The 11,876-nt window shown below is 62.8% G+C and overlaps 1 protein-coding gene across 1 annotated transcript; it reads right to left on the reverse strand.

Moving 5' to 3' along the window:
* Positions 1-42: 42 nt before the first annotated feature.
* Positions 43-11,309, reverse strand: LOC111152969 (VPS9 domain containing 1). The gene is made up of 15 exons (XM_022511732.1): positions 11,199-11,309; positions 10,022-10,097; positions 8,329-8,421; positions 8,062-8,224; positions 6,626-6,737; positions 6,488-6,550; positions 6,061-6,113; positions 5,871-5,958; positions 5,603-5,688; positions 4,740-5,257; positions 3,605-3,734; positions 3,223-3,431; positions 2,827-2,923; positions 1,185-1,289; positions 43-835 (listed from the first exon to the last, which is right to left on the reverse strand). The coding sequence occupies exons 1-15, from the start codon at positions 11,295-11,297 to the stop codon at positions 742-744; spliced, it is 1,986 nt and encodes a 661-aa protein (XP_022367440.1). The 5' UTR covers positions 11,298-11,309; the 3' UTR covers positions 43-741.
* Between the last annotated feature and the right edge of the window lie 567 nt (positions 11,310-11,876).

The raw sequence follows: 11,876 nt of genomic DNA on the forward strand, positions 1-11,876 counted from the left end.
AGTGGGGTGGTGAGCATGCACGCTGGGGGCTTAAGATACCAGTGACCTCTTTATTGTTAGCGGTGTCAGTGGCTTCCTGGGGCATGTGACAGAGTGGACACTGGGCGGCAGACAGGCACTGACCCTCAGGTTCACCCTGACCCAGGAGGGGACATGTGGGGATGGAAATTGGCCAGGGGTCCCCGCAAGTCCAGTGCTTACCACGCCAAGGAATGGAGCAGCTCAGAGGCCCCAGACACAGGTGGGAGCCCTGGGTGTGCCTGGGCTCCTGGGCAGAATGGAGTGATCAGTGCCCAGTAGTAAATAGTATGGTTTCAAACCACCTGGGTCCCACTGGGTGGGAGGCAGCGGGTGGGGACAGGCCCTCTTCTTGACCCTAACCAGACACCAGTGCTGGAACTCACTGTCACAGGGAATGGGAAGGGAGAGAAACCACACCTTGCCCTCTGCCAGGCCCAGGGTCCCCTCCCGACCATGGAGATGCGGGGCTGTGAGGAGTCGCGTGTGGGTCCCAGGGGAGTCCAGCGTCTGCTGCTCCTGCATGGAGCCTCTCAGGCCTACTTCCTAGGAGCTGGTTGAGCTCAGCTCTATCCTCTGAGGAACAGAGGTGTCTCGTCAAGTCCCTGGGGACAGATGTCAGGTTAGGGCAGGTGTGAGAGCAGCAGAGCCCCAGCACAGCTGGCCTACTGCCCCTCAAGAGCGGGTGACTCCTGGACGGTCCTCAGCAGGTCGTGTCCTCCTCTACTTGCCCAGAGCCCCTCGGGGAAGCAGTTCCACGTAGTTCAGGGCACTCTGCAGTGAGGTCAGGCAGTAGCCCTCCTCTCCAATCAGGTACCTGTGCAGAGGCAGGCACAGGCAGCGCCTGTCACCTCCAGGGGAAGCAAGGAGGCCCCCAGCATTTTGGAAGGGTGTCTGCCCTCATGGGGACGTCCAGGGGACAAAGCCCTGGGTGCTAAGGTCCCCCAGGTGTCTGTCAGGGAGACTGGGCTAGAGGACAGCCCACTACCCAGGCAGATGCTACTCAAGAGACAGCCCCCCAGTTCCTGTCTCAGCAGTATGCCAAGCAAGGGGTGGTGGGAAGGGGCTGGAAGGAGGGACCACGGGCTTCATGTGCAGGTGGACCCCCGACCCGGGAGCACATGCCCAGTGCCCATGCCGGCCCAACTGCAGCTGGGGGCTCCTACCCCTCATGGATGAACTCCTCCAGGGCCGCGCACTCCGACACCAACTGGGGGAGGCCACTTCTCAGCACCACAAAGGACAAGATGGGCAGCAGGTCATCGGCACCGCTGTTGGGCAGAGGGACAGCTGGCCGCTGGCTCCAGGGGCCAGTACAGCCGCTCCATCCCCAAAGCCTTGCAGCCCCCAGCTTGGCCTCTGGAGTGGTCCTCGGCTTGCCAGCAGCTCTCCCTGCACCCCTCCTGCCCGCCTGCGTGGGGAGTTGGGAGTGGACTCCGGTCAGCAGCACTGGCAGCCACTACAGGTGGCAAGGCTGTCCCTGATTGGGAACCATGTGCTGCGGAGCCCACGCCTGGCCGGGGGATGCCCCCCAGGGCACGTGTGGGGACAGCCTCAGCCCACTGGCCTGCCCACACCTGTGGCACAGGATAACTGAGGGGAGGGCCCAAGTCCCAGCAGCCTGCCGAAACCTGCGACCGGAGCCAGGCACCTGAGATCTACCACAAGAGGCATCTAGGGGAGCTAAAAAGGTGCTTAGGGAGGCCCATGCAGGACCCTAGCCCCAGGGGCCCACAGGTTGGTGGTCTCTGGGAAGAGCATGGGAGCAAAGACTTTGGCTTGAGTAGGACCACCCACCAGGAAGGCCTTGCCCACTGTGAGCTCCTGCTCGTGGCCCTGCCCCCACGACCCTGGGCACTGCACACCCGTATGTGCAACACAGCCCTCACTCCTCCTCAGACCCCCGAAGGAGAGAGGGAGTGTGGGATTGCAACTGCGACCCACGACACCTTCAGCCCTACGACTCTTAACACCTACAGCTACATACTCCGAAGCCACATGGTCAACTGGTGAAGGGGGGCCCTCCAGTGCAGCCCTGCAGCTGAGGTCCTGGGGTTGCTGGGGGTGGAGGGCATCGGTCTCTTTCTCCTTGGGTGGAGTTGTACCCTGCTCATCTCATGCTTAACTCTAGCTTCTATCTGCCCATTATCTCCAGGCCCTTGGGTGTAGGTAGGTGCTAAAACCCACCCACCAGGTTCAAATGTCAGGTGTCTTCATTATAACACGGGTCCCTGGGGCAGGGTGGCAGCTGGCAGAGCCCCTGCAGGTGCAGAGGAGCTGCGAGCCCCAAGCGGGGACCAGGGCAAGAGGCTGCTGGCCCTGGGAGGGTTCAGATGAGACCAATAGAAGCAGGCATCAGAGACGCAGGTAGAGAAGACCCCTGCCTCACCTCAGGATGGTGGGCAGGGATGATCGGGAACCCCAGGTCTGGGGGCTTTGCACAGGGAGCAAGCTCTTTACTGAGGCTGGGGCTGTTTCCCCACACGTGCTTCTGGGACAAGCAACCCTAAATTTCACTGGATTAGCTGGTGGTTCCTAACTCTTAAGAAGCCCTACCCAGATGGGCGGGAATGCGTCGTCTACGGGGGCTGGAGCCCGAGCCCCTGGTGGAAACGGGCGCTCTGCCGGATGATGAGCTCTGCAGAGCTCACTGCAGCCGCAGGGCCTCTGAGGCCCAAGATCCAGACGGGAACCTGCGTTCTAGGTGCTGGGGGCAAGACGTGAGGGCTCTCCCCGCACCCCAGGCCCCTGCAGGCAGTCCGCCACATGCTCAGTGCCCACCCCAAGCTGTGAACTTTTGGGACTCACATGGCTGTGGCACCCAGCAGGGGTCTGGCCTCAGGGGCGGCCTCCTGGGCGCGGCAGTAATCCTCGGCGCAGGCGCAGATGACCCGCAGCACACGCACTGCGGCACAGAAAGGAGGCTGCACAAGGGGCTGGGTGGGGCTGGTCCCAGGCTAGCCCAGAGGCCACAACAGCTCCCAGGCACCCACCCATCATGTCTTGTGGAGCTCGGGAGAGCCAGAGGCTCCCTCCCAAAGCTTGAGCCCTCACATAGCTTCTGGCCCAGAGACACACCCCCAAGTGACAGGAGGAGAGATCTGCAGCTCGGGGCCCACAGAGATTCCAGGTCAGCATCTGGGATGGAGTCTTATCTGACCGCGTTCGTTCCCCCTTCCGCCCTCTGGAACGCAGCCCCCTCACCAATGCACTCCAGCTTCTTCTGCGGACAGCTCTCCAGGACCAGCAAGCCCAGCTCTTGGGCTGCCGCGCAGTAGGGGTAAGCACCGGCGCCCAAGGCCTCCAGGTCCCGGGGGAGCAGCTTCCTGGGAATGCCTATGGCGGCCGGGGATGCATTCCTGTAGAGTTCCATGCTCCTGCTCAAGGCGGCCTCACGGAGGCGGTGCACACTCCTGGGGCAGAGAGAGGCCAGGCTCAGCTGGGCGAGGGCGAGCCGCAGGGGTGGGTGTGGCACCATGGGCAAACTGGAAGCATCTGAGGAGGGCTAGAGAGTAAAGCAGCCGCTGGAAGTGTGCCCAGGGGTCCTGGAGTGGAAGGCCCGATGGGGGTCTGGAACTGGGCATACCTATAGAGCGCCAGCAGCAGGGGCCAGAGTGGAGAGAAGAAGGGCTCCTCGATGCAGGCCAGGCATCGGTCTTTGGAGGAGGTTGCATTCAGGCCTTCGAAAGCCAGGAGGGTCAGCGAGAGCAGCCTGTCTGCCGGGAGCAGAGCCCGCACGATGGCACTGTGGGGATGGCTGGGCCCTGCCACCCCAGGCTGGCAACCCCTGGAGGTCATCCCCAGCCAGTCTGGGGTGCCCGGGGTGGGAGGCCCATACCTGCTCCCTCCACTCCCACCCTCCCAGAGCCAGCCTCAGTGTGGACAGCACCACAGTGTTCTGGCTTGGTGGGCTGGGGCTCTGCGTGAACCTCCCTCCACTCCCCTCAAGCTCCCCACTTCCATGTCCATGGGCTCTGCGGTCGGAGCACCTAGGAGCTCACAAAGCCATGCCCGGCTCCCTAAGGAACTAAGAAGACAGGCTGAGAAAGGACAGCCTCTTTCTGAAGGGGTCTGAACTGCAGGAACCTGTTAGACATTCAGAAGCATATTTAAAACAAGACCCAAGGCCCAGGGAGATGGGAGGCCTGTCCTGGTGATCTTGGAAGGAATTCCAAGCCCCTGCTGGAACTCCCTCGCTGGTTTTTAGAAAACTCTGGAAGCCTCCTTCCTTGGAAGTGACCTGGGAGTCTCCAGCCACCCTAGGCACCAACCCTCAGGGAGTCCACCCACTATTCTTAAAATGGAAAAGGCCATTGTCACCAGGGTGCACACATCTGGTGGTTCTTAGTTTGGAATGACCTGAGCCTAACCCTGTGGGCCAGCCAGGACCACCTGGCGGCCAGAAGATCTGACAGCAGACCCTTCCCCAAACAGAAGGCTGGAACCAACCAGGCTGCCCTTCCTGGGGCAGCCCATTGAGCAGACAACCCAGGACTGGGGAGACCTCAGGCCCGCAGCCAGCCCCAGCTGCTCTCAGAGCACGCACCTGCCTGTCTGCTAAACACGAAGTCTGCCCCAGAGAAGGGGGGACAGAGAGGGCTCTGCAGACCAAGCTGGGCGGGCCGCCTACCAGAGGAAAGCATGTCCTCCCGAGGGCCCAGGCTTCAGAACTGGGGCAGCTCCCTCCCCCGCCCCCCTCCTGTGGGCACGCTGGCCCTCACCGATGGCATCGTGTATGTCCTTCACGGTGCTCTTCAGCTGCTCCTGCAGCGGCTCCTTCTTCACGCCCGTTGTCTGGGGCTCAGGTGGCCACCCTCGCCCCCGGCCCCACCCCTCAGAAGTAGCCAAGAAGTGTTCGAGGTCCTCAAAGGAGCTGTCTTTGCCCTGCACACCAGTCCAGCTGTGAGCCAGGGGCGAGGAAGGCCCCGCGGGGCTGCTGTCTGGTCCTCTGTCTGGGGCGCTAGCGTGAGGAGGGGGCACAGGGGGACTGGCGTGGGTTCCCTCCGGGGGCCGTGGGGCCGGGCTGGGCTCCGCAGGGGAGAGCATGCAGTAGAGGCTGTGCGAGGGCCGGAGTCGCCGGCTTCCAGGGGCCAGCAGCCCGTCAGCATCCGGGGGCAGAGAGCGGCAGCCGGGGGTGGAGGCAGTGCCTACAGCGGCCCTGCTGACGAGGGGGTATAGCGTCTGGTACACCGCACACTGGAGCTTCTTCAGGAGCTGCGAGATGGGGTGGTCGGGGATGCTGCGAGCACAGGGAGAGGGGTGGAGCTGCAGCGCTGGGGCTACACCCTCACCTGCCGTCCCCCTGCCAACCCTGGGGCCCCAGCGCACACCTCGGAGAAGCGTCTCCGTGGCTTCCTTGGGAGTGCATATGGCTGAGAGAGCCGGACCTGCCCCTCTCAGAAGGCAGAAGGTGGCCACTCAAAGACCAGGAGGGAGGCTGGCTGGGATGTCGGCAACCCCAGCCCTAAGACGAGAGACTGTGGGTGCCCCATGCAGCCGCCCCCGATCTCCTCTCTTTTCTGAGCCTGTCGTCTGCCTGCCATTAGGGCCAACAGGACGGAGGGAGGGAGGAAGGCCCTGGTACCTGAGCAGGTGGGAGACCAGGCTGGTCACTAGCGACAGGTCCCCTGGGCTTTTCTTGAGCCGGGCCTTCCAGTGCTTCGGCCAGTCCTGTGGGGCAGGAGATTTTGGAGAGCATGGCTGGGTCCCTGCCTGCTTCCCCACCAAGGCTGCGTCCCAGGAGACCAGTGCCACACTGTCCATGCTCTCCCTGGGGCGTCGGGAAGACCCAAGGCCAACAGCCCCGGGAAGAGCAACCTGCGGCAGTCCCAGCCTCGGCTCCCAGCACTCACGTGGTCTTGCTCGTACTCGAGAATGGCGGTATAGAGGGCCCGCTGCTCCCGCTCCTCTGGGGTCAGGGCGACTTGACTGCGGAACCTCCTGGGGAGAAAGACCCAGCTGGGAGCCTCAGGGCTTAGGGGCAGGGCCAGCAGTCCCCACCAGTCCTCCGGGCTGTCCCCAGACCCATGGGAGGAGACGCACCTGTTGGCTGCCTCCTGGAGCCGTAGCCGGCGCTCCTCCATCTTCCTGTGCAGCTGGGGCAGCAGAGTCAAGGCCGTGGCTGGTGGGCGCCCCCCACCACTTGCCGGCACCGAGTTCTGGGGCACCTGGGAGGTACGGTCAGGCCAGGCGGGGCAGAGGAGGGGGCAGGCCCGAGGATGGGTGCTCACGCAGGGAATGAAGCCAGGCCCAGCCAACCGGAAGCAGGGAGAGGAGGGAGAGGAGCCCGTGGGTGCTCCGAGGAACAGGAGGGCCTGTGAGGAGGCCGGCAGGGCAGGAGCCGTCCCTCAAGGACACGACTCTCTGAAGCAAGACGAATTCCATCCCCACCCCAACAGCGGCACCTTCACTTCCCACCTCACCCCCTTCTCCTTCAGCTCGGGACACCGGGGATGGAGAGAAAGGATACTGTCTCCTCCCGGGCTTTGGCGATCACAAGGTTCTCCAGCATCTGTCGTTGCAGGGACAAGGTCTAGGAAGGGAAGGAGAAAATAAGGCCCTACTGCTCTTCCACCACCAAGCCAGACCCTCCCTGGGACCTGCTCACCAGGGAGGTCTTCTGCACGGCCTGGCTGGGGTCCAGACGGGCCATCCGTGCCTCGTAGGCGGCCTTCAGCTTCTGGTTCTGCAGAGACGCCTCCTCCAGAGGTGTCAGCTCCCTGGGAATAGCGAGACAAGCTGCTGTCCAGGCCCCAGGAAGCTCTGGAATCCTCTGGTAACCTGAGGACCATCCCCGACCAAGACCTGAGACCAGAAGGTGAGCTGGTGGTGCGGTGGGGAGGCAGGCCGGAGTTGAAAAGGAGGGAGGAGGTCTGGGGTGGACTGGGGACCCCTGCTGACCTGGGCCTGCAGTAGCTAAGATGTCTGAGTTTTCAAGAGAAGGTAGACATTGTGCTTTTTGTAGATGAGGTATGCGTGTCTGGCAACAACATGAAACTTTCTAAAGGCATCACGTGAGCAAAACAACTAGATGAGCTTGCCACCGTTAAAGAGAGAACCGGGTCTACTCAGTAGGAAAAGCCTCCAAAAGCTACCCCCACCCCGCGCTGAGTCTTTGGGTTTCACAGGTCTTCATGCTTTCGCAGTGGGGGAGGGTCAGCTGTGAGGGCTCCAACTGTGGCAAAACTTGTTCTGGGATGGAAGTCTCGTGCCTGGTCCTGCCCTGAAACTCTACGTGCAGAAGTGAGGTGTCTGGACCCTTTCGGCACCTGTGGCCCCTGACGGCTGGCAGCAGCAGGGCCAGGAGCCAGCCCTTGTCTTAGTGGGGATTCTTGTATGTGACTGTGTTTCCTCAGTTCCAGAAACTTCTATCCTGTTACCTCTTCAAATAATGCCTCTCCCACTTTCTTTTCTTTTCCCAGAAGTCCAATAATCTTGTTAGATTTTCGATCTCCCTCTCAGACTTTCTTTTTTCTCTCCCTCTCTGAGTCATTCAGAGGATCTACTGACCCTTTAACCAGTTCACTCGTTCTTGCTGCAGTTATGTCTGGTTTGCTATAAAGTGGCCGCTCACTCCTGTGTGCACGCGTGTACTTTCACTGCAGGGAACAATGTGTTGTCACTGTTTTCAGTTAGTTTTTAAAAACAATTTTGGGTTTTTTTTTATTTTGTTTCTACTTGGTTATTTGCTGGGTCCGATTTTATGGTTTTTTTGTCCCCTGACACTATTTTCCAACTTGCTTTTTCCTTCTGTGAATGTACAGAGCACGATGGTCTCGCAAAACGTCTGCTAACTCTGCCAGGAAGCTTGCAGGCCGTTTCCACGCTTACTCTCTGAGCTTCCGGTCTCTCTCTGGACTTGCAGGTCTCTGACTGGGTGTCACTTGTGTGCATGCTTCTGTCCAAAGGGGATTTGCGTGTTTTTGTCAAGCACGAAGCTATTTCCATTCTCGGGCCCGTTTTAACGAAAACCACCCTGGTTAGCTCACTTTGCCTGGACTTCAAACCCAGGCTCAGCCCACCTTCCGTTCTGCCCTCTCTTACTTCTTAGAACCTTGTGACTCCACCACCTGAAGCTTCTGGAAGATCTCGGGCGGCAAAAATGGAGATAGTTTACCCCCTTCATCCGAGTACACCCGGCGATGTCGACTGGTGGATGCGGGGCCCGGAGCAGCCACGGGCACAGCCGGCTTCAGGTGTGTTTTCCCTGCAAGACGCACACAAGCAAGGGGCATCGTGGAGTCCAGCGTGCCACAGAAACGTGGATTTGTGGAGGGGGGGGTGTCTGAGGGAAATCTGCTAGAGACCCACCGAGCTGGGCAGCTGTTGACTGGGCCCTCTCCAGACACTGCTCAGCCAGTTTCAGCATCTTTGAGGTGTCTGGGGCCACAGTGTCTCCACCTTCTGGGAAGCAAGAGACAAGAAAGCTGATCACCATTACCTTTGTCACTAAACAGAGTCTTGCTAAAATAAAAACAAGGACAAGCCCATCCTCTCCTTACCTCTGACCCCTCTGCCGGCCTAGCCCCCTCCTCGTCTCTTCCCCCGGGGGTCACCCCGCCCCTTCCTCATCCCTGACCTCTAGGTAACCTCATCTCCTCATTTCTGATCATCTGACGGGGGCTGACTTCCTGATGCCACGTGGCTCCCAGCTTGGCCAGCCCAGCATCTAGCTGTCCTGTCACCCCGGACATCATCCCGGCTAGACTATCAGAGCCCCCTCCTCTGCCTTTTCTCAGCAAACGCTTCCCTTGTACTTACAGCCTCTCCTCACAGTGGGCCTTGTAGGGGCCATGGATCATTTCCCAGACACAACTTCACCACCTATCTCCTGCGCTCTGACTGTGCTTGACCCCGCCCCCGGCCCATGCCGGGGGCCTTCTGTTCTGTATTCCCTGCTGGGGCCGGGGGGGCAGTCACTCTCGTCAGGAGGTACAGGCTATAGGAGCTGCCTCTAAAGGTCTTCCCTGGACCCCACCAGCCACAGTTTCTGACCCACTGTGCTCCCACCATAGCCAGCCTATCACTGCATCCTGTTTTAGCCCTCTGACTCCCACGGAAATTCCCCTCACTTCTACCCTCACATTGAGCCCCTCTCTGAGGGCTCCTCGACCTTTCAGGGTCTCTCTCTTCCAGAACACTGTGCCCCTCCCCCGGTCTACTGCTGCGCCCCCCTCCCAGGCCTCAGTCTTGCAGTGCCCAGAGCTCTGCTAAGCTCACTGCCTCTCTGGGGCAGCTCTGGTTCTGGTGACTCCTACGTCTCCCATAGCCACCAGGGTGCTCAGCACCTGAAGCAAACATGCTCATGATGGAGCTCTCTATTCTTCCCACATAGTCTGCTCCTGCCACCCGCTGGACCATCCCTCTGCACCTGTTTCCCCCCAGAAGTCCATTGCTCCCCACCCCCCACCCAACAGCGGCTCACTGTCTCCACCCCCTGCCCTGCCAACCAGTGGCTCACTACCCGCCCCCCAAATCTGGGAGGTCCACCTTTAAAGAACATCCCCAAGCCCTTTGCTCCTTCTATGTCCAAGCAGCCCTATCACTGCCGTCCTCACTGTGAGAACCTACTGGAGGCTCAGCTTCCATGCTGGCCTCTCGCCCACCAAGCCTCTACCAACTTCCCCTTACACCAGAATGGCCCCAATTCCACTCAAGGCCATGACTGCCCCAACTGCTCCCAGCAACCACTCTCATCTCAGAGGCTTTGCACATCTCTCTGCTGGGAGTGTTGCCCCCAGCCCCTGACCTTTCCACAGCTCACTCCTTTCTGGGCTAGGGTTCGACGTCCAGTCTCTGGTTATGCCCCATTCCATTTCCAGCCCCTGACAGTATCCCTCTCTTCCTGCTCCCACATCATGCTAGGACAGCTCGTGCACCCAGTCACCTTCTGCTAAAGACCCATGTGTAGGACACAGGACACCTCCAGGCCTGAGACCCACCAAGCGCTAAGCAGTCCATCATTGGTTCGGCACAGGGAGAGTGGAGAAGCTGAGAGCTGTACCTTTGGTGGTTTCCACTTCTTCCAGCAGCACCTGGGAGATATAGTGGATGCTCCGCAGGTACTCCGCGTATGCCTCCTGTGCCGGGGAAGAGAAATGGAGCCGTCAGGCCGGGAGTGGCAATTGAGTCCGTCGCGCCTCGTGCCCTTGTGGGCAGCACAGACACGGCGGCGGCTCATCTCCTGATTTCACCTGAGGCGCGCAGCCTGAGGTAATGAGCGGGTCGCTCCTCCAGGCGCTGGGTCCTGTCCTGCACAGAGAGTCCCTCTTCTCTTGACTTGAAGGGCACCCACCCCTCCGCTCACTGCGGCCCCCAGGGCGGCAAGAACGGAGCTTCTCCTTCCATGCGCCGGAGAAGCAGCCCCCACGGCCCTGTCTGCAACAGGTGGCCTTCCTGGGCGACTCGGGGGCTCCTTAGTCCGTGGCTTAAAAAACCACAATTTTCCTGGGAGGCTCCCGAGGGCCTGATGCCGCACATCTCAGAATCACCGTCCGGCTGCGGTCCTGGTCAGTCCCGCTCCCGAGCCCGCAGTCTCGAGCACGAGAGTATCGCCACTGCCCAGGGTCTGCCGGGCTCCGAGCCAGAGCGCCAGGCTCTCGAAGCACCGCAGGACGCCCGGGGCCGCAGGTGAACCTTCCCCAGGTCCACAGCTCCGCGGGAAGGACACGGCGGGCTCGGAAACGGTTTCTGACCGGGGGGTGGGGCAGCTGCGGTCCCGGAAACCGGGCTTGGGGAGGGCAGCGCCCCGAGGAAACAGATGCCGTTCCCGGGCGGCCCGACGCGGCCCGGCCTGCTCGTCCGCGACCCCGCGCCGGCCGGCGCTCCCGCCTCCTCCGCACGGGCGCGGCCGGTCCGCCTTCCCGGATGTTGCCCCTCCGGGAGCCCGAGGAGAGCCGCCGCCGGCCCGCGCGGACGGCCCGCCGGTCGGCTGCGGAGGGCGGCTCGCTGAGCCCGGTCCCGCCCGACGGCACCGGCGTCTCCGCCCCGTCCCCGCGGACCGCGGCCCACAGCGCGCGGGGAGCTGTCCAAGGTCACGGCAGCCGCCCGCGCCGCGCGTCCCCGGAGCCGCGCGAGGGGTCCCCGACCGCGCCCCCGGCCCCGCCCCCGCCCGCCGGACAGCCGCCCCAGGGGCGCCCGCCGCCGCGGCCCCCGCCCAGCCTCGCTCTGAGGCGCCTCACCCGGGGCCGGTTGCCGGTGTCCAGCTCGATAGCCCCGTTGGCCAGCTTCATGGCGCACTGCAGCGGCTTCACCGCGCCGTCCCCGGCCGCAGCGGCCATGGTGCCGGGCTGGGGAGGCCGTGGCTGTGACAGCGGCGGCGGCCCAAGGCGAGACAGGCGGTCCCGACTCCGGAACGCGGCCCGCGCGGGAGTCGGCGCCGCCCGAGCCCTGGACCGCCGGAAGGGGCGGGGCCGGCGCGGCTGCACTTCCGGCGTCGGCGGCCCCTCGGGTCGCTCGAGTCGCCAAGCTCCCTGGGCTGGAGGGGAGGAGGCGCTCTCAGGTAGCCTCACGTAGTCGCTGCGAGCGCGTAAGTGGAAGCGTCGGCCCCCGCGCGCCACGTCTGGGACATGCCAGACGCCCGGGCCCGGCCGTGCCGCCGCCCCCTCGCCCGGCCTTTCCCTTCGCCGCCCCGCCCCTGTCTCACCGGCCCGCCCCACTTCCAGGGCGGCGAACGGGGCCGAGCGCCGGAGTCCAGCTGAGCAGACGCGCGGGGCTCGGGGCGAGAGGCCGGGCCCGGCCCACCCAGCGGGGGTCGAGCGGAGCCGAGTGCAGCCGAGCCGGGTCGAGTACGGTCGGGTGGAGCCGAGCGGGGCCGAGCGGGGCCGAGCGGGGCCGAGCGGGGCCGAGCGGGGCCGAGC

The sequence above is a fragment of the Enhydra lutris genome, unplaced genomic scaffold (genome assembly GCF_002288905.1).
Source record: "Enhydra lutris kenyoni isolate GAN:26980312 unplaced genomic scaffold, ASM228890v2 scaffoldscaffold30, whole genome shotgun sequence".
Classification (NCBI taxonomy): Eukaryota; Metazoa; Chordata; class Mammalia; order Carnivora; family Mustelidae; genus Enhydra; species Enhydra lutris.